We start from the raw sequence: 21,752 nt of genomic DNA, 5'->3' as shown, positions 1-21,752 counted from the left end.
TACAACTTCCAACTTCCAGCTAGTTTTTTCGTACATGCCCATAATTTATTGATGTGTTTATAACATAAATCATAATTACTGGATGATGACTGTATATAACTGCAAAAGTGATAATCTTTGTGAAAAAAAAAACAAATTTAGATTTGTTTTATGTCTATATCTTAATTTTTTTTATTTGAAATAAAATACGGTGAAACATGTTTATAAATACACCTCGGAAAGGAGAGGTTTTTAATTTTCGGTAAATAATCCACGAACACATATTTTCTTGGAGACGAAGTATAAGTCAAAATCCAACTATACATATTATGTATATATTTTTGTACAATCAAAATATAAATGAGATAAGGGAAGAAATATTGACAACTCAAACACATAAGTTTTAATGAGATTCATACAAACATGGCTACATCCTTACCATGATTAGCCATTCGGATAAGTCCACTAATAAATAACTCTTTAGAGTCACACTTGTTATCCATGAACCCAATGTCCAGTGATCTGTCTCAAATAGTCAAAGGTTGTCATCACAACACACTATAATGAACAACCGAATGTTTCATAATACAACGTAGATAGCCGGTACAAAAAAAACTATTCCCAAGCTTGAGAGGTGGGAGATGAGAGAAATTGAAGTGGATCTCCTATCTATATTCGACAGCTTGAGAACCGTGTCCGCATCAATCGAAGTGGTGGAAGGCCCTCTGAGTCAAAGGGAGAGCTTCCGCGCCTCTCCAAGAGAGATGATTCAGTATCTTAATCGGTTGAATGAGAGTGAGAGTTCGAAGTTGTTAGTAGGTACAACATAAATTAATGGGTGTTGTGAGTATGAACTTATTTGAGGATCATGAGGAAAGTGTTGAGGAACAAGCTAAGAAATCTTGGTTATCGAGAAAGTACCCTATCGGAGAAGCTTTAGCTTGTCACGAACCATTTCATGGTCTATGTAGCCACTAACCATGAATTTGAACACCATCCCAAGTGTTTGTTGTAGTTAGTGATGAAGCATTATCGTGGTCAATTGTGGTGGGGAACACCGACCACCACAAACAGTTAGTTTGTTTCTCTATCTATTTCTCTCTATATCTTTATCTTTCTCCATCTCTCTCCACATTTTAATTAATAAAATAATATTTTTTATTTTAATAATAAAAAAATAAGAGAGATATACTGATGAATATCTCAACATTTTAGTGGTTGAATATGATGATGATAAGTTGGCACTTGTCATTATAGTGGTTAGTGGTAGGTATAACAATAGCTATAACGGATGGCCTAATAAATCTGCATAGTATAAAAACTATGCATAACAATACATAATATGATAAAAGTTATTCCTGTTTAAGAAACGTGAGCTTTTAAAACACTTAAAGTAACATCATTTTTTGCAACAAAATTATCATCGTGGTTGTAGTAGGCTTCATAAAACAATAAAAGCACCTAAATGTATTAGTCATGCAATTTGAATAGGGATAATGGGTAATTAGGTTTTCAGTTTGTCCGTATTAGGTAACTAGAATTTTTTTTTTGTGTATTAGACCAATATGGTTGTTATTATCGTTTACAAATAGTCATTTTTACCGGTTTTAACCGGTAAAAATGACTATTTGTAAACGATAATAACAACCATATTGGTCTAAAAAAAAAAAAAAAAAATTTAGTGACCTAATACGGACAAATTGGAAACCTAATTACCCTCCAAAGTCATTAACCTTAATTTTAAAGACATTGTGAATATATGACCATCAATGGTAAACTACTTCATTTAGAAATCGTGTTGTCCCATATAACCTACTACTCCTCTATATGGCGAAACTCTTCATCTATAGTCGTCCCTTTGGGGACGTCCGATAAAATTGGAACGATACAGAGAAGATTAGCATGGCCCCTGTGCAAAGATGACACGCACAAATCGAGAAATGGTCCAAAAAAAAATTTAAACCCTTCGTCGTCTTCTCTGGAACCCTAATTCCATTTTCAAATGCTAATAGAGTTTAATTGCAATTCTTACGTTTCAGTAGTTCATCTACTGAAGTCATGATCAGACAACATGTGGATTCCATGGTCAGATTGATCTTCTTGTTGATGTCTTCAACCATTTGTGGCAAGTAAGGGTGATCTTTATTTCTATAAAGTCTCCTTTAAGTTTTTTACTTTTCCTATCATTAATTTTTCTGCTTTATAAACTTTCGTTTATGTGGTGTTGTATATAGTCTGTATGTGTTTGTTTATGTGCTGATTTTTTATTCATTTTGCAACTTCAGTTTCTTAGTTCATGTTGTGGTTTTGCTTTTTATAAAATAATTGATAATAGACATCATCTGCAAATCTCTGTCGGTTTTACATTTCCATTCGTTATCAAATGTAGACATTGATAGGTGGTATCAAAGTCAGATTGTTTTTGTACATATAAATGTGTTCATGTAAACATTTAAATGACAAAAACGAAATTATTGATAAAATGTTGCATATTTATGTAATGAAGATCATCAATCATATGAGTTTTTGGACTTAAAAGTTCTGGAAGAGTTGCGAGATAAGTTTAAATAGAAGCAACTATTTTCAGTCAAACAAGTTAGTCACATTGATTATTAGGTTTACAGTTTGTCCGTATTAGGTCACTAAGGTTTTTTTGTACGTATTAAACCAACATGGTTGTTATTGCCTTTTAGAAATAGTCATTTTACCAATTAACTTTCTAAACATTAATAACAACCATATTGGTCTAATACGCACAAAAAAACCTTAACGACCTAATACGGAGAAACTAAAAACCTTATTACCCTCCTAAGTCATTATCTCATTTGAATACTAAACCTACATACAAATTTTGTAATACCATCTAAGAAGTTTGACACAATCAACACCTATTTTCATGTTCTTGATCAAAGTTGGAATGTGGGATGCCAAAAAAAACTCTTACGTTTTATCATATTAAACCTTAAAATTCACAATTTTATCACATGGTTTCCAAAATCAAAAGAAGACCAGCTAAACTATTAAACCTTAAAATTCACAATTTTATCACATGGTTTCCAAAATCAAAAGAAGACCAGCTAAACTAACGACAAAACTTAACTTATGGATGATTAACTGATTGAAATCTCTACTCTCTAGACTTCAGCTATAAACCAAATAAAGCAAATCATTCCATCTTTCAAGCCAATGGAATGTAATGATCTATTCCATTCCATAACAATGTTCATTCAATTCCTTTATGATTTCATTCCATTCTTGTGATCATATATATAACAAAATTTGATGACAACCCAAAACTTGAGAAGCATAGGATGTAGGATTTTGAACATAAGGCAATGTGATGATCATTCAAAACAACAGAACAAAGGAGACAGGATTATAACAAGCAATTCAAGCAGATATGTTGAAACAAAATCAATTGGCTAATAGACTCAGATCTTTAACTAAAAATTAGAACTTCAAAAATTGTGCATGGTCTATAAATTCTGAAAATTTAGGACAAAACTAAGAGATCATTACGAAAAATACATAAACAACGATAGCAAAATGAAAGTATGCTTCTCACAAAGTGACAAAACCATAATTCCTTAATCATCAAAGAGACTGAATCCCATTTCCTGAAAACAAAGAAACGAAAATGTAAGCATATGATCCAAGAAAACATCTTGAAATGAAACAAGTTGATTAAACCAAGAGAATGTAAGTAAGACAACTTACATCATCGGATTCCTCTTTCTCTTCAACCTTCTCTTCTTTCTTTGGCTCAGCTGCGGCAGCAGCAGGTGCAGCACCACCACCAGCGGCGGCGGCAACAGCAACACCACCACCTCCTGAAGGAACTGAAGCCAACTTTTCACGTCCAGAGGCAATCAGTTCTGTGATGTCTTTACCCTTGACTTCAGACAAGAGCAATTCAATTCTATCTTCTTCTGCTTCGGCTCCAACTGTAAATCACAGTTCATAACTCATTTGTTACTTCACATTTCACAAAAAATGAAATGTATACAAACTTACTGGAGTAATATAGCTCCCTAATTGAGGTTTTAAATATTTAATTATCAAACAGAATAGGTTCATACAATAGCACTATTTATAACCCATACCTGAACCGAGGATTTTCTTCAAATCTTCGGCAGATGGAGAGGTGTTACCTCCCAATAGAGCCAACAAATAAGCAGCAACAACCTTCATTCTGCTGCAACGAAACAAGAAAATTCAACAAACAAATCGAATATCCTCCTCTAAAGTAAAACAAACGCTGATTTTGAGATGGAGAAGGGATCAGAATGAGGAAGACGACGATACCTGTATTGCGCTGAAGCCGATCTGTATCTCTTGCCTCCTTTGTGTGTTTAGGGTTCAGCAGACTTGTTGAAACCCTAACTCGATTTATGAGTATTAATAGCTTCGGCCTTCCCGGTGTTCTTTAGTGGGCTACGATTGAGGCATTGGTTATGGGCCGGACTTTTTCTTTATTATAGCCTGATGTCAGAAAACTTTCTAGATTGGAAATAAGATGAATATGGATGTTTATTTTTATTTTTACCATTTTATTATGAATAAGTTTACTAAAAATAAGTATACTACACTCAGAATGAGTTTGGATCAAAACTAACAAATATTAATGTGTGTCAAAAACAGTCTGACTAGTTAACTTTTATTAGAATTGGTTTTCAATTTTTATATGCTTTGATGTAATAAAAACAATTGCAAAACTTTATTACTAAAACACTGATACATTTATATATAATTAAGATAAAATATGACACAAATCAACTCGGTAGTCAAATAGTTGTAAAAAAGCCCTTGCGAGTTGAAAGTATAGTATGAATTCAAATTAAAAACATAAAACAATAACAATAAGGAGAAATGGTTTAGGAAGGTAATTACATTTCAAATTTGTTTAAAAAATATCATTCAAATTTAGTCAAACACAAAAAGAATTATTAATGAACTAAGGTCTTTGTACACAAAATATCATCAAAGTGTACGTGTGCTCAAATTACAACTTATGGTAACCTATTATTGGTAAACAAATTAAATGGAAAATTAAAATTTACGTGGCTTGGACTGAATGGGAAAATGACTTATGATGGTAATTAAGTTTCAAATTTGTTCAAAAAAACATCATTCAAGAATCAAGATTAGTAGGTATAAAAAAAATAACAGTGAAGTAATAACAGTGAAGTAAGATATTTTGTACAAATAATATCATTTAAGTACACGTTATGTTTAAACCACACCTTAGGCCGAGGGGGATGGTGTTAAGCTCACCGAGCTCAATGGTGGAGCTATGTGGTTTCAGCGGGGTCCCAGGCTACTACTCCGCTTCAACCCCGTAATGTTAAAAAAATGTTCTTCTATTAATATGTAACGACTATACATATAAGTGCAACTACTATTTTGTCGATGCAACTATTACCAAAAGATTTTTCGTCCGCCACTGACTGAGCTCCACTACATCTCCATCAACGAAGAAATGGGGAAGAAGGGAAAAAGAAGAAGAAAAGGTGTAAGGTGCTAAGTGGGGGATAAGAAAGGGGGCGAATGGAGGAAGAAGAAGAGAGACTTGACATGTCATTGCCAAGAACCACCTTTGAGCTTTGCGTGCCGAGGTCAGACTCGGTGTTTGTTGAGTCCAAGTTAAGGGTGAGCATTTGGACCTGATCAGACCGAACCAGACCGGTTTCGGAGACTATTATGGACCGCGGACCAGACTGGATGAGACTTACCGGGTCCAAGTCCATGTCCAGGTTTTCTGGTTCTTAGACTCGTTTGGACCGGTACAACTTACATGCATATGGTACAACTTGTTAAAACGCGTTTTTGGGTTTGATACAACTCGTTAAAACGAATATGTTGTTGGGTTTGATACATTACAACTCGTTAAAATGAATACTTTTTTGGGTTTGATACGATACAACTCGAAAAAATGAATATGTTTCCGTTTCTTGTGTCATTTGGACCGATCAAACTTTGATTGTTTATACTTTATACCATTTAATTGAAGGATTGTAACTCACTGACTATAACATCAAAAACAATAAAATTATAGTCTAAAATCATCTATAAACTCTAAATTATACGTTGGAAAAAACCGCATGTCAATTTGATTTAAAACAAATAAGATATGTTTGTTTAAAGAATTTTACAGAATACAAAAGTTTAAATTTCCTACTGAAAAGTTGAAATATTTCAGCTTTGATATCTCATCTTTGAAGGATTGTAACTTATCGAATATAACACCAGAAACAACAAAATTATATTTTAATATCATCTACAAACTCTAAATTACACATTGAAAAAAAAAAAAAAAACCGCATATCAATCCGACTTAAAACGAATGAGACATACTTGTTTAGAGAACTTCACATAATACAATTTTTTTTTTAAAAAAATAAGTCAGTCCAAAACCGGTTTTTACCCGGAACCAGTCAGATCGGACCAATTTTACTCAAATCCTAGAACCGAGAACCAGCCTGGAGGTCTAAAAAAACGATCTGGTCTGATCCACAGGTCTAAATACTCACACCTAATCCAAGTCACAATTGTCGATGATGTGCCGAGTCCACACCGTGCAACCTTATACTAAATGATTGCTTTAAGTGGTTGGCTTGGCGTATATATTGCTTAGTTAGCATATTTAATGCTTAGTTAACATATTCACTGGTATTTTATACTATCTAAACTCAAATGATATATTTTTAAACAATTTTAAAATTTAAGTACTCTCCTAAATCAATTTTTCCCCAACACAAAATGAGGTAAGGGAGGTTATGAGTTATGACTATGTCGACCATCCTAAGTCCTAACAATTTGGACATTTCCAAACCACCTCAACCTTTCTTCCTTGAACATTTACCCAACAATGTATTAATTCACATTTATATATTTAACACCAAATATTCTTGTATATGCATAGTGTTTATTGTGTATTTAACCCACTGATCGGTCTCTTTTTAAAAAAGAAAGGAAAAATATGAATACAAACTATAAACCCATAAGCAACATACTATAAAAATAACTTTAGAAAATAAGATATGGTGTTCACTTTCACATAAAGTCAACAAAAAGATTACATAATTCAATTCCTACAAAAACCAAGCGATGGCATTGGCAGCCCCTCTGAAACTTACAAATGGCAAAATCAACCCCTACCAATAAATAGTTTTACAACTCCACCAATCATTCTTCTGTTTTCTTCTTCTTCTTCTTCTCTTTCTTCTTACTTGGCGTTTCAGTCTCCTCCACATCATCCTCCACATGTTTCCTCTTCTTCTTCTTCTTCTTCTCCTCCTCTTTCTCCACCTCAGCAACTTCTTCCACCTCTTTCTTCTTTTTCTTTTCCTTTTTCTCTTTCTTTTTCTCCTTCTCTTCACCATCATCCACCACACTCACTTCTTCCTCAACTCCTCCCTTCTTTTTCTTCTTCTTTTTATCTTTCTTTCCTTCAGTCGCCACGTCAGCTTCCGCTTCAATCCGCCCAAGTACAGAATCTGCCGCCACATTGTAAGTCTGCCAAACAAAACAATTTTATTTCTAATTAAGACGATGTTCTTTAAAAAAAATTAAAAATTTAAAAAAAAAAAAAAAAAGTATATTGCTATTTCTTGCTTACCTTCGCAGGAGTAATCATGGCCCCACCTCCCGTTTTCTGATCCTTGTTATAAAATTCAATCTTAGGCTTCCCTTTAGTCGATCCAGCTGTCTTATTAAGCTCTCTCCCTTCAAGATTCCTTAATCTTGCTTCAATCTAAACTCCCCAAAACCAAAAAAAAACAATAAATAAACATAAAAACAAAAAGGGCAGTTTTGGAATTTTATAATACACATAAAAAGAATTACCTTGAGACGATTCTCCATGCCCATAGAATTATCTTGGTTTTCTCCAAGAGCATCATAACGAATAGCAAGGGCAGTTTTGGAAGCAAGAGATCTTGAAATTTTCCCTTTATGTTTAGGTGCAGCTTGACCTATTAAACTTGCATGATAAATAAGCCCATATTTAGGAGTTGCATGTTTAGTTTTCAAAGCCCTAAAAAGAGCTTTTTCAGCTCCAAGAATCTGAACAGTGCTTCCAGGCTGTTTTGCAAGGTTTAATAAGCTGCCACCATGGGCAATTAAGCGGGCCCCCACTAGTTCTCCAACAAGAGCTGTTAGATTTGGAGCAATTGTGTTCATTCTGCTTTTTAAGTAATCGTATAGTTGAGCTCTGTATTCTGAAAGAGAAAGAACTTGATCACATAAATCTTTGATGTTTGTTAAATCAAGTTCACTGACTTCTGTTCCCATGGATACTACAGCTGATTCTTTTAGTTCTGTTTCAATCTCTTCTGAAAGTATCTGTTATGAATTATAATAATAGTTTAGTGTCTAAATCGATACAACTTTGAATAAAAAAGATAATATTTAGGTACCTCAGAGAAATCAAGTTTTGCAGCATTTGTTCGATAACCCATGAGCTTAACAGCTTTGGCATAAAGAATGTTGTCTGAAACAATCTTTGCAAGCTCTGGAAAATGCCAACCATACCATTCTCTAACTCTCATTGCATAAGTGTTAAGTTCTTTATCAAGATCATCTAGAAGTCCAATAGCTTGAATGATCATTGTATCCACCTGTATAAGAATCATGTTTTACTAACGTCATTAAATCCAATTTGAATAATGAAGTGATAATGTTTGAGAAGAAAGTTAGAAACTAACCTTATCAGGACTGAATTTTAGTTTGTATCTTGACAAACTATGAGATAGCCCCAAGCTCATTGGAGCTAAATCTTGTGATCCTAAACCGGTTATGAGTTCAGTCAATTGACTTCTGACTCCTCTCATAAGTTCCATAACAGTTTGGTTGTGAACACAATCGATTTGCTGTGAAAATGATCCGGTTTGAGTGTTATTTTAACATGTGAAAGTATTGGAAAGGAGCAACTAGGGTTTAAGTCAGAAATAGAACTTACGAGCTTTTCCTTGATTGCGTTTCCAAGTTTGGAGTCTGCAACAGCTAGTGTTTCGCCATCACAATGAGCACGAAGAAACTTGCGCAAGTCTTTGCTGGGCTTGCTGTCGATTAACAGAGTGGCTGCTGAAAGTGCCTCTGATGTGTTCTCAAATTTGGAGAAAGCTTTTAGCTTTACCACCTGTTGTTCAATGAGTTCATGTAGACAATTTGTAAGATTCATAATAGAGAAGCTTTATGAAGACGATGGGATCATTACTGGATTTAAACCTACCTGTCTGGCTGTGTCGGCTGATGAGAAATCCTTCCATAAATCCTGTAAGCGTAAAACCGATAAATCAATTGCATATAGTCATATACACAGAGTTAGAATAGGTGTGGGATTGTATTAATATATACTCACATCGACTTTGGAGAGCTTTCCTTCATCCAATACTTTGAAAAGGGCGAACCCCGCTGGGGTTTCGAACAGCACTAACATTTTCTCGATCCTCTGAACAGTTAGACCTAAAGAAAACAAGCAGAAGCAAGCTTAGCGATGTTTTATGTCTCTTTTTCATTAAAGAAGAAGATCGATGTTCGGAAAAACTATGGAACTATAGCAGGGAGGAGTGTTACCTTGGGAGGAAGAGGTGAAGAAGAGGGTCTAGGGTTTAAGAAAGGCGGAAGAAAGAGTGTTACGTTTAAATAGTCGAAATCGCAATGAAACCTAAAAATGTAAAAAGAAATAGAAACTTTTGTTAAAATAAATAAATAAATAAATAAATAAAAATAGTTATATCTTTCTGGTTTCGGTGGTTCTTAAATTCTTGTTGGGTTTTAGCCATAAGAACTTTCCTATGTGCGCATGCAAAACCCTAATGCTCGGATCTAGGCTTTCTAATAAACATGCATTGAATCCAAGTCTTCTAATGTCTAATTAGGTTAAATAACAATATTGAAACAGATCTAGAATCATACCTTTGAGTTCCTTGTTGATCTTGAGGTCTTGGAGCTTCTAGAGTCACAAGTGTCACTCCTCTAATGGCTTACAAACACCAATAGCAATAAGAATGATTTAGGAGAGAGGAGAGGGGTGGAATTCGACCAGAGGTTCCTTACTTTAGGTCAAGTGTCGAATTCCATCAGCCATGGGGTCTATTTATAGTTGTAGACTCCTTAAGGATTACAGATAAGTCCCTATCAGATAATCTTCTCTTAAGGCTATCCAAATCCATTCCTAGATAACTCTAATGGACGATTTTAGCTATCCTAATCCTCTTAGAATTCGTCCATAGTATATCCAAATGGATTTACAGTTTAAAGCTTAACTATCAAACAATTGACAGTTTATACCCCTTTATTTAATTAATCTCTTTAAGTCACCAAATTAATTCTAATTAATTCTATGACTTATATTAATCAAATAACAATATATTATTCATTATATTATTCACATAATATATTAATAATATTTACTCTCTCTTAATAAATCATCCTATCAAGTTGCTATGGTGAAGGCAACCCAAAAGGACCATGCACAACCGAATATAGTTACAGCCTTAGACACTATTCCAACAGTCTCCCACTTTGATAAGTCTAGTAACTATACAAGTACAATTCGGTTTGCAATCATAGCTCTCAAAGACGCTGTCAACTCTGATCTAATCAATCTTGTCCTTTAGATAAGGGAACGTACAGTCCTCTGTTAGATATCATGCTGACAATCCTATGGAATGGTTAGTCAAGCATTTAGGTTTCTCGATCTCTGATTTATTCGACATAGAACTTAATCGAACACATCAATTCAGTTCTGACCGGGCCCGGCACATAAGTCAAATCAAATCATCGAGCGGCCGAGATATCGCTTTTACCTTCTTAGATAAAAGTTACAGATAAACTTCGACTTATATGCATTTACTTATTCATTTACCAACTATACACAACAATACGTTTTATAACACCAAGTTACTGATGCGTTTTCGTATTATCAATGTACAATCAATTAACAAATAATAAACCATATATCTAGGTTTTAAGACTATATGATATTATCGTCTTGCGATCACCTTTTATATCGTATTCCATAAGGTCATTCCAGCAAGCGCGGGTTTATTCCAATGCTCAAAACTAGTTCATAAGCACTCATGAACGTTGCAGCAATCCTTTGCTATGTCTAACACCATTTAGACACTCTACACACCAATTCATGACAATCTTCTTTCATATCTACTCCCAACATATGAACGATTGTGGATCATTTGAATAATTCGATTATTCCTAATAAACTCAATTATTCTGGAAGTCAAAACATGCAAAGTGAAACAATAGCTAAACAATTAACATAAGATAGTATCATTACTCATAAATAAAACTCCTTTATTTAATCATCAAATGTCAATTTACATTTATCTATTACACGTTTCTAATACTATCTAATCTATGCTAATATCATCCTTCAGCCCAATACTCCTAGCATGTTGCAAGTGCTTAACCCTACTCAGTCCCTTCGTAAGCGGATCTGCTGGGTTATCTTCTGATGATATACTCTTTACTACGAGTTGTCCTTCTTCTACACGATGTCTAATGAAGTGATACTTTCTGTCGATATGTCTTGATCTACCATGATCCCTCGGTTCCTTGGTTAAGGCAACCGCACCTTCGTTATCACAGAAAATCTCCATTGGCTCCTTTATGGCAGGTACGACTCCAAGATCACCGATGAAGTTCTTTAGCCATATTGCCTCCTTCGACGCTTCGCTCGCTGCAATGTACTCTGATTCGCACGTTGAATCAGCTACGGTCTCTTGCTTGGAACTCTTCCAGGTCACTGCTCCTCCATTTAGGGTAAAGACCCAGCCCGACTGCGAACGGTAGTTGTCCCTGTCGGTCTGAAAACTGGCGTCACTATACCCTCGCACCTTCAAGTCATCACTCCCTCCGAGGACTAAGAACCATTCCTTTGTCCTCCGAAGGTACTTAAGGATATTCTTCACCGCAATCCAATGTGCTTTGCCAGGATTCCCTTGATATCTGCTAACCATGCTCAAGGCGAAGGCTACATCAGGGCGAGTACAAGTCATAGCGTACATGATTGAGCCAACTGCGGAAGCGTATGGTACTCGGCTCATTTCTGCTATCTCAGCTTCGGTACTCGGACTTTGAGTCTTACTCAATTTGGCATTACTTTGTATCGGTAATTCTCCCTTCTTTGAGTTTTCCATACTGAAACGTTTCAGTACCTTCTCCAAGTAAGTGTTCTGACTAAGTCCAATTAGTCTCTTACTTCTTTCTCTCACTATCCTTATTCCCAAAATGTAAGAAGCTTCTCCGAGGTCCTTCATAGCGAAGCACTTCCCGAGCCAGGACTTAACTTCCTGCAGAGTCGGGATGTCATTTCCTATGAGCAATATGTCATCAACATATAGGACGAGAAAGCTTACTATACTCCCACTGGCTTTGACATATACACAAGACTCGTCTTCGCTTCGTACAAATCCAAACTCTTTGACTTTCTCATCGAAGCAAAGATTCCATCTGCGAGACGCTTGCTTAAGTCCATAAATGGACTTCTCAAGCTTACACACTCTATTCGGATGCTTCGGATCCACAAACCCTTCGGGCTGAGCCATGTACACATCCTCAGCCAGCTTCCCATTAAGGAAAGCGGTCTTGACATCCATTTGCCAAATCTCATAATCATGAAATGCGGCAATAGCTAGCATCACTCTAATAGATTTAATCTTCGCAACTGGTGAGAAGGTCTCATCATAGTCAACTCCAGGAGTTTGAGTAAAGCCCTTCGCAACCAATCGCGCTTTATATGTGTGTACGTTTCCATCCACGTCGGTCTTCTTCTTGAAGATCCATTTGCACCCAACGGTCTTACGTCCGGGCACATAATCAACCAAATTCCAAACTTGGTTATCATACATGGATTGGATCTCGCTATCCATTGCCTCTTTCCATTTTGCAGACTCCGGGCCTGCCATGGCTTCCTTATAGCTATTAGGTTCATCAAGGTTTACTAGTGTACCATCACTAATATACGTGTCCCCTTCGGTAGTAATATGAAAACCATAAAACTGGGGCAGAACTCTAACTCTATCGGAACGTCTAAGAGGTAAGGATTCGTCAATCGGTTCAACCGGAGTTTCCTCCTCGGGTTGAGTGCCAGCGGTAGAGGTTCCTTCATCTATCGACTCTTGAATCTCTTCAAGCTCGATTTGCCTCCCACTGTCTCCTTGGCTTATGAGTTCTCGCTCTCGGAAAACTCCTCTCCTTGCAACGAAGACAACATTGTCCTTCGGTCTATAGAAGAGATATCCAAAGGATGTCTGCGGGTAGCCGATGAAAATACATCGCTCACTTCGAGGTTCAAGCTTGTCGTGAGCATCTCGTCTTACGAAAGCCTTGCAACCCCAAACCTTGATATGTGCCAACGAGGGAGCTTTCCCTGTCCACATCTCGTGAGGTGTTTTGGCAACCTTCTTAGTAGGGACTCGGTTAAGGATATGGGCGGCAGTCTCTAAGGCATACCCCCAAAAAGAGATTGGTAGCGAAGCACGACTCATCATAGAGCGAACCATATCCAATAAGGTTCGATTACGCCTTTCTGCCACACCATTCAACTGCGGTGTCCTAGGAGGCGTCAATTGTGAAACTATTCCACACTCCTTGAGATAATCGTGGAATTCAAGACTTAGGTACTCTCCTCCTCGATCGGATCGAAGCATCTTGATTTTCCTGCCCAATTGATTCTCCACTTCATTCTTGAATTCTTTGAACTTTTCAAAGGTGTCTGACTTTTGCTTGATCAAGTAGATATACCCATATCTACTATAGTCATCGGTAAAAGTCACATAGAAGCGGTTCCCATCCTTCGTGGTTGATCTAAATGGTCCACATACATCGGTATGCATTAGGTCCAATAGACCCTCGCCCCTTTCACAAGTACTTGTGAAGGGCGACTTAGTCATCTTTCCAAGCAAACAAGACTCGCATGTGTTATCTTCCCTAAGGTCGAATGACTCCAACACTCCATCCTTTTGGAGTTGGGCTATGCGTTTCTTGTTGACATGTCCAAGACGACAATGCCACAAGGATGCTTTATCCATACTAGTGGAAGAATCAATATTCAAAACATCATTTCCAAAGTCATCAACAATCATAACGGTTTCATATATTCCATTACATGGTATAGCTTCAAAGTAAAAGACACCATTTAGATAAGCCAAAATAGAACCATTCTCATTATTAAAAGAAAATCTAAATCCTTGTCTATATAAACCATGAAATGAAATGATGTTTCTTGCCATTTCTGGCGAATAGCAACAATTGTTCAAATCTAAAACTAAACTATTCCTAAGCACTAAGGAGTACACTCCAATCTTGGTCACAGGCGACGATCTTCTGTTCCCCATGATTAGATTGATCCTTCCTTGCTCCACATCCCTACTTCTTCTTAGTCCCTGCACATTAGAACAAATGTGATAACCACAACCGGTATCAAGGACCCAAGAAATAGCATGATTAGAATCGCTAGATTTGATTGTATATATACCTGCGAAAGATGGCTTGATCTTTCCTTCTTTGATCGCTTGCAGGTAATCCGGGCAGCTTCTCTTCCAATGTCCTATCTTGTGGCAGTGGTGGCACTCTGCCTCCTTCGGGTTAGAGCAGGGCTTGGCGGGATCAACTTTGGTCCCACTAGAAGAGGCACCATCTCGGGCTTTCACCTTGCGATGGTTCTTCGATGAAGCTTTCCTCTTCTTTCCCTTCCCTTTTCCAATAGCCAAGACAGGAGCAGCGGGCGGATTGGGAGTGGGTGCAACAGACTTGTCCTTGAAGTTGCTCTCAGCAACCCTCAAGAGACCTTGGAGCTTGCTTAGGGTGACCTCTTCTTTGTTCATGTGGTAGGTCATCCTAAATTGGTTGTACATCGGAGGCAAAGAGTGAAGCACCATGTCGATCGCCAAGTCTTCACCGAAGTCAACATTTAACTTGCGGAGGCGGTCAACATACCTTTGCATCTTTTGCAAGTGCACGGTAAGAGATTCTCCATGACCCATCTTCGCGGAAATCATGTTAGTGAAAATCTCGTACCTCTCTTGTCTCGCGTTTTGGTGATACCTCTCCAATAGGTCTTGATGCATCTCGTACGGGTACATGTCCTCGTAGGACTTTTGGAATTCGGAGTTCATGGTGGCGATCATGATGCAATGTACCTTCGTTGCATCTCGCTCATGAGTTTCAAAGGCGGTGATTTCGGCGGGAGTAGCAATTTCGGGGTTGATTTTCTCGAGCTTCTCATCGAGGACATACTCCTTATCCTCATAGCGAGCAATGGTGCGAATGTATCTTATCCATTCGCTAAAGTTCGTTCCATCGAAGGTGACCTTTTGGCAAAGGCTCATCAACGTGAAAGAACTAGCAGCAGCGTTGTTTGCGTTCGACATCTATAATTAGAAAAGGACAAAGATAGATTAGAATAAGAATCCCTAATTATCACCCAATAAGAAAATTAGGGCTAGGATCCAACAATAACATTTACATACTAGAAAAGGGATGCCGTAATCTAATATGCAAATAAATTGAAGGTAAGTGAATGACGATTCACTAATTCTCCATCACAAAAACCTAAACTATTAGTCCTAAGTGTTTTTTTTTTTTTTTGAGAATTCCTAGGTTCGGATGAGATTCATTGAATCTATTCAATGGCATGTTTAAATCTCGATATGCCCCTCTTGTTTGTGACTGGGATGCCGAGGATCACAAAGCGGGTGTGAATTACCATGCAAATTCACATGGTGCCTTCATTGTAACAATCACCTATTCGATGTGCCGGTAAACCACACACGCTCCATCGAACTATGATAAACAATGAATCACCCTTTGCCACCTTCGCTTAGAACCAATTAGTGTGCCGGTAAACCACACACGCTCCACTAACATCTTAGCAAGGTGCAAAGTGTAATTTCATGGGATTGCATCAATTCACTTTTCCTAAAGTAACTAGGATTGGGAAATTTTAAAATATGTGTAGTTACTTGTATTTCTTATTATACTTTTAATGAGAGGATGAGGTTGCCCTATCCTACCCGTTCGGCTAACGACCCTCCACCAATCAAGCAAGCGGTGGGTGTGAGTGTACACCCATTAAGCGCCATTTTATAGGCCGCAACCTTATACCCACCTTATAGATCGGCTTCGTGAATGAGGCCTACTAACGGTAAGACTAGCATTTAGTTATACATATATATATTATACTAGTAATATCATATTAGTATAGGGTTGTATTTTAAAACTTTTAAAATCTAGGGTTTGAAATTTAAGTTGTCTAAATTAAAACTTTTAATCACAAAAGTAAATTTCAAAACATGAGGGCAGGTTTTAAACATTTAAAACATGGAGGATCAAATAACAAATAATTCCAATTAACAATTAATATCCTAATTATCTATATTTGATTTATTCAAGATTTCTTTTTAAGATAATTACCAAAATAATCAAAATAATTAATTAATTATCATATAAGGAAATTAAATATTTAATTAGTTGATAATTACCTTTAATTAGATCAAGATAATAGTTATATTTATCAGAAAAACGAATTAAAGTTGATCTAATTAGTTTATGGTAAGTTAAGATAAGATAAACACAAAGAAATCCCGAATCTGGCCATTCCTGACGCTTTGACTCGCCGAGTGCACAAGGGGACTCGCCGAGTCCACCTTGGGACTCGCCGAGTCAGTGACACAGAAACCAAAAAATCGAATTTTGCAGGTTTGTTTCAGTTAATCAAGCAACAATTTAAAGAAAACCAAGCTAGGCTCTGATACCACTGTTGGGTTTTAGCCATAAGAACTTTCCTATGTGCGCATGCAAAACCCTAATGCTCGGATCTAGGCTTTCTAATAAACATGCATTGAATCCAAGTCTTCTAATGTCTAATTAGGTTAAATAACAATATTGAAACAGATCTAGAATCATACCTTTGAGTTCCTTGTTGATCTTGAGGTCTTGGAGCTTCTAGAGTCACAAGTGTCACTCCTCTAATGGCTTACAAACACCAATAGCAATAAGAATGATTTAGGAGAGAGGAGAGGGGTGGAATTCGACCAGAGGTTCCTTACTTTAGGTCAAGTGTCGAATTCCATCAGCCATGGGGTCTATTTATAGTTGTAGACTCCTTAAGGATTACAGATAAGTCCCTATCAGATAATCTTCTCTTAAGGCTATCCAAATCCATTCCTAGATAACTCTAATGGACGATTTTAGCTATCCTAATCCTCTTAGAATTCGTCCATAGTATATCCAAATGGATTTACAGTTTAAAGCTTAACTATCAAACAATTGACAGTTTATACCCCTTTATTTAATTAATCTCTTTAAGTCACCAAATTAATTCTAATTAATTCTATGACTTATATTAATCAAATAACAATATATTATTCATTATATTATTCACATAATATATTAATAATATTTACTCTCTCTTAATAAATCATCCTATCAAGTTGCTATGGTGAAGGCAACCCAAAAGGACCATGCACAACCGAATATAGTTACAGCCTTAGACACTATTCCAACACTTCTGACATACAATTAGATAGTCCTAACAAATTGTAATCAAAGTTGCTCCACCCAACTCGTTTAAGTATTGAATATTTTAAAATTTTGGAGCTGATTCTGGATGTTACCGATGGATAATTGTCTTAAAAAATGGAAACAATAACTGAAATCGGTCCTTGGCAGTTCTCATTTTTAAGAACTGAAACTAATGACATCGGTTCTGGAACAATTTCGGTTTCAGACGTTTCAGACACGGTTTCGGTCCATGCACACCCTAATCTCTTCAAATATGGTTTGAATATTAAGTTTTAGGTTAAAATTTAGAGGAGTTTTGGTTTAAATGATCATCATTTTTTTTAAGAATATTTATTTATCGTTTAGATTTCAAAGTCTTGATTTTTGTTCGTTTTTGTCATTCAAGCCTACATGCCATCCTACATGGCCTAAGTATCAGTAAAACGATTAGATTTTGCCATTAAATTTTTCATCACGTTAATTTAGACTCTGAACTCTAATTTTTTTTTTTAATTATTTTTAATAGAACTAAACTAACTTTTAAGTTTTTTTTAGCTTTCATTTTTGTTTTTTTAGTCAAAACTAAGCTCCATTTTAAATTATTTTTTCGAAATTTATATTTTTTTCATATTTTTTATATATCTTCGGAATATAAGCTTTGTGACCGATTTCTTTGAGTTAGTTTCTTTTCGTGCATGATAGAACATGAGGTTCACCGAACATAATAAATTAAATAATCATTTATATGAAAATCTATTTATTATAGTTTTATAACAAACAATTATATTATTGTTTAAATCAGTTATTACACAAATTTAATATGTCATTTAATTTGAAATAAAAGGATATTAATGATGTGGTGAGTACATAAATTTTTAAGAATTTGAAAACATATATTACTGTTATCTCCTCTAATAAATGAAGATTTTTTTGACATTTGTCCTCTTCTAATGCATTTTGCCACGTGGCTTTTTCTTATAATTTTCATTTTATTTTATTTTTTCATATGTTATTTTGTGGTTTTCTATTTTATTAATTTTCCCATCATATTTAAATGTAATAATAAATAAATGCATATTAATTTCATTAATGGACTTTCCTTTTAAATTCAAATTTACTAATTAATGTCTCATTAGTTTCCTTTGTTTATTTATCTAAATTATTTGTTTAACTTAAAAAAATACTTTAATTTTAATAATTCAATATTTTTTCACTTTTTTTATAAATTCAAATTTTAAATGTTTAGAATTTCATATTTGATTTTTTTTAAATAAACTCATATAATACATGAGTCTTATATCTAGTATTATCATGTATAACAATGTTTAGCATTTCCTTATATTAAGTCTATTAATTAATTAAAATTGAGTAACCTATATATTTGAACGCTTACTATATTTATATTTGTAATTTTTGTTAAACATTGTTTTTATTTATAATTTTTCATTTTTTTTTAAGTTATAACTTTTTTATTTTTGGTCTTTTATTGACATATTTTTAGCGGAAAAAATAGAAAAATGAGAGAATTAACCATATTACTTCAATAAAAAAAACATTAGAAAAACCATAAAAAATTAAATTATAAAAAAATTGAATAATAACTCAAATGACGCAATTATAATATAATCTAAAAATAATCATACACTTTTTGAAAAAATGTCAATTTTTTTTTATTAAATTGATGAAAAATAAAACCAAAAAATATGAATATATATATATATATATATATATATATATATATATATATATATATATATATATATATATATATATATACATGAAAACATAATAAAAATTACTTCAAATCGAGTTAAATTTTGACTAAAAATATGGTAAGATGTGGTAATAACTCTTAATCTTCATTTGTCGCTCCTAATCATCATAATACGTATGAATTTTAGACGAAAAAACTTTCAATTAATAAAGAATTAAAGTATTTAGTCTTAATCAAGTGTAATATAAGGGCAAAGAGAAGTGGTCCCAAAGGGTCTCCTTACTAAACCCTAATAGTGGTCCAAATACGTGTGTTGCTTAGATACAACCCTGCTGCTTGACCATAATGAAATTTTTACCTTATAATTTTGAGGCGTTACAATTTTAACAAGTTAGATGATATATAATGTATTAAAAAAAAGTCTAAATATGAACAAAACCAAAAGCTCTTTTGAGAACCAATATTTGTGTGGGAACTTGAAAATTTTGTTTCGGCTAAATTTTTGTCAAAACCAACATCATCACACCACCCATAAGGCATCGTCTAAGCCAATCGCACTATAATAAAAAAAACAATAGTATTTTGTAATATATATATATATATATATATATATATATATATATATATATATATATATATATATATATATATATATATATATATGTGAACATGCACAAATATGCATATATGCATAGTTATAGTTTTCATCGTTTTTTCATATATTTTTTGACATACAATTGGCTTAGACGGTGTTTGTTAAGTTATTTTTGGACAAATCAATATTTCTTAATATATTTGAATGTTGATTTTTGTTATTCAAATTTAACCGAGATCCGGACTAAATAACTTGAAAAACCATTTTCCCCAAACTTTAGTTGGTTCGGTTTCAATTAATAGTTTAGAAGCAAAAAACTAATTAAACTGAACTTAATAAACTGATAACCAATTAAACGATGAATAAAAACCACTACATACAATGATAACCTAATATGGTAATAAGAAAATGAACCCCTCTCTCGAACTCGTTACCCTCTTTCATTTATTTTCATATGATAAAATTAAAGAGAGTCATAATTTAAAATTTTGAGTCCTTATATTTTTTTTTTTAAATTAGACGAACCGTTTAATTATAAACTATGAAATAAGAAGAAACGATGAAAACTATAAATATACATATATGTAAATTACCAATAAAAAAAACGTTGTTTTTTATTTTTATGGTGGGACTGTTTATACTAGGGGTGGTGTAGTGAAGTTGGTTTTGAATATTTTGGCCGAAAAACAAATTCTCAAGTTTTTTTTTTTTTTAAAAAAAAAAAAAAAACGTTGTTTTTTATTTTTATGGTGCGACTGTGTTAGATGATATACTAAGGATGTTGTAGTGACGTTGGTTTTGAAATATTTTTGCAGGAAAACAAATTCTCAAGTTTTAACTTTTAAGGCAAATGTTGGTTGTCAAAATAATTTTTTATTTTGTTTACAATTAGAGTTTTTTTTTTTTAATTATATACTATTTAACTTGTTCGACATATTAATAGTATTTAATTTATTAATCAAATGCTAAAAGAAACAGTTTCCGTTATTGATCAAAAATCAAAATCTTAAAAACCTTCGTGGTTATATATAAATAACTTCTTAAGCAGTTGGAAATTTATACTGACATCAACTTTGCATTATGCATGGTTTTGTTACTGTACAAATTACTAAATCGTCCTTATAATTTGTAAACATTTTGTGTTTGTTCTTTATCTTTTGTTTGAGGACGGTCGTATAACTTGCTTTTATTTTGTTCTTATATAGACTTTTTTATGTCTAAAAGGGACAAAAAAAACATAATAAAAACAAGTTACAAGGACATCCTAATACAAAGAATAAATTACACGAATGGTCCCTATGGTTTAAGGTAATTTACGCGTTTGGTCCCTAACTTATTTTTTTTACTCGGAAGGTCCCTACTGTTTGTTTTTGTTACATACTTGGTCCCTGTATTACCTAAGAAGACTATTTTGCCATTAGTTTTTTTTTTTAATTTATTTAAATAAACACACCCTCATCTTACCTTACCTATCCCAACATTTTTCTCTATTTAAATAATAGTCTTTTTAGGTAAGAAAAGGATCAAATGTGTAACGAAAACAAACAGTAGGGACCAACCGCGTAACAAAAACAAATAGTAGGGACCTTCCGAGTTAAAAAAATAAGTTAGAGACCAAACGCATAAATTACCACAAACCATAGGGACCATTCGTGTAATTTACTCTAATACAAAACAATATATATATAGGTTTATTTGAAACAGGTCTAATTTTATGAGACCGCGAGACCACTGTTTTATAGTAAAATATTCTAATATTTTGTTATTTAAAAATATAATATGTATATATATATATATATATATATATATATATATATATATATATATATATAATATTATGATATTTTAAAACAATATTTTTAACACATTTTACATTGAAATATTCTAAAAACATATATTATTAGAATATTATGCATATTATATTTTTACGATGACTAG

At 34.0% G+C, this 21,752-nt stretch overlaps 2 protein-coding genes and 1 non-coding gene across 4 annotated transcripts; 1 reads left to right on the top strand and 2 right to left on the bottom strand.

Annotated features, from left to right (window-relative positions):
* Window positions 1–1,831: 1,831 nt before the first annotated feature.
* On the top strand, window positions 1,832–1,934 carry LOC111886132 (U6 spliceosomal RNA). Its single transcript, XR_002848325.1, has one exon. It is a non-coding gene; the product is annotated as a U6 spliceosomal RNA (small nuclear RNA).
* A 1,463-nt stretch (window positions 1,935–3,397) lies between these two features.
* On the bottom strand, window positions 3,398–4,419 carry LOC111886095 (60S acidic ribosomal protein P2). 2 transcript variants are annotated; one of them, XM_023882330.3, is made up of 4 exons: window positions 4,285–4,419; window positions 4,083–4,174; window positions 3,697–3,923; window positions 3,398–3,596 (listed from the first exon to the last, which is right to left on the bottom strand). In XM_023882330.3, the coding sequence occupies exons 2-4, from the start codon at window positions 4,168–4,170 to the stop codon at window positions 3,567–3,569; spliced, it is 345 nt and encodes a 114-aa protein (XP_023738098.1). In that variant the 5' UTR covers window positions 4,171–4,174; window positions 4,285–4,419; the 3' UTR covers window positions 3,398–3,566. The 2 variants fall into 2 exon arrangements, with proteins under 2 accessions (XP_023738098.1, XP_023738100.1); XM_023882332.3 differs by having other exon boundaries at window positions 4,083–4,171; window positions 4,285–4,396.
* A 2,570-nt stretch (window positions 4,420–6,989) lies between these two features.
* LOC111886022 (probable nucleolar protein 5-2) lies at window positions 6,990–9,648 on the bottom strand. The gene is made up of 9 exons (XM_023882261.3): window positions 9,556–9,648; window positions 9,341–9,444; window positions 9,212–9,253; window positions 8,939–9,118; window positions 8,685–8,849; window positions 8,397–8,597; window positions 7,825–8,322; window positions 7,598–7,732; window positions 6,990–7,494 (listed from the first exon to the last, which is right to left on the bottom strand). Exons 2-9 carry the CDS (start codon window positions 9,416–9,418, stop codon window positions 7,165–7,167), a joined length of 1,629 nt encoding a protein of 542 aa, XP_023738029.1. The 5' UTR covers window positions 9,419–9,444; window positions 9,556–9,648; the 3' UTR covers window positions 6,990–7,164.
* Window positions 9,649–21,752: the final 12,104 nt, after the last annotated feature.

This window comes from Lactuca sativa, chromosome 1, assembly GCF_002870075.4.
Source record: "Lactuca sativa cultivar Salinas chromosome 1, Lsat_Salinas_v11, whole genome shotgun sequence".
Taxonomy (NCBI): Eukaryota; Viridiplantae; Streptophyta; class Magnoliopsida; order Asterales; family Asteraceae; genus Lactuca; species Lactuca sativa.
The sequence above is the reverse complement of the archived record's forward strand: the minus strand, read 5'-3'. Positions and strand labels throughout refer to the sequence as shown.

Excerpts from the sequence above, each read along its gene's own strand:
- LOC111886095 (XM_023882330.3), bottom strand. The coding sequence starts at position 4,170 with ATGAAGGTTGTTGCTGCTTATTTGTTGGCTCTATTGGGAGGTAACACC. Across the intron at positions 3,924-4,082 it reads GAAGAAAATCCTCGGTTCAG|TTGGAGCCGAAGCAGAAGAA; the intron begins GTATGGGTTATA and ends TGTGATTTACAG. Across the intron at positions 3,597-3,696 it reads AGAAAGAGGAATCCGATGAT|GAAATGGGATTCAGTCTCTT; the intron begins GTAAGTTGTCTT and ends CTTTGTTTTCAG.
- LOC111886022 (XM_023882261.3), bottom strand. The coding sequence starts at position 9,418 with ATGTTAGTGCTGTTCGAAACCCCAGCGGGGTTCGCCCTTTTCAAAGTA. Across the intron at positions 8,323-8,396 it reads CAAAACTTGATTTCTCTGAG|ATACTTTCAGAAGAGATTGA; the intron begins GTACCTAAATAT and ends AATTCATAACAG. Across the intron at positions 7,495-7,597 it reads CCATGATTACTCCTGCGAAG|ACTTACAATGTGGCGGCAGA; the intron begins GTAAGCAAGAAA and ends TTTGTTTGGCAG.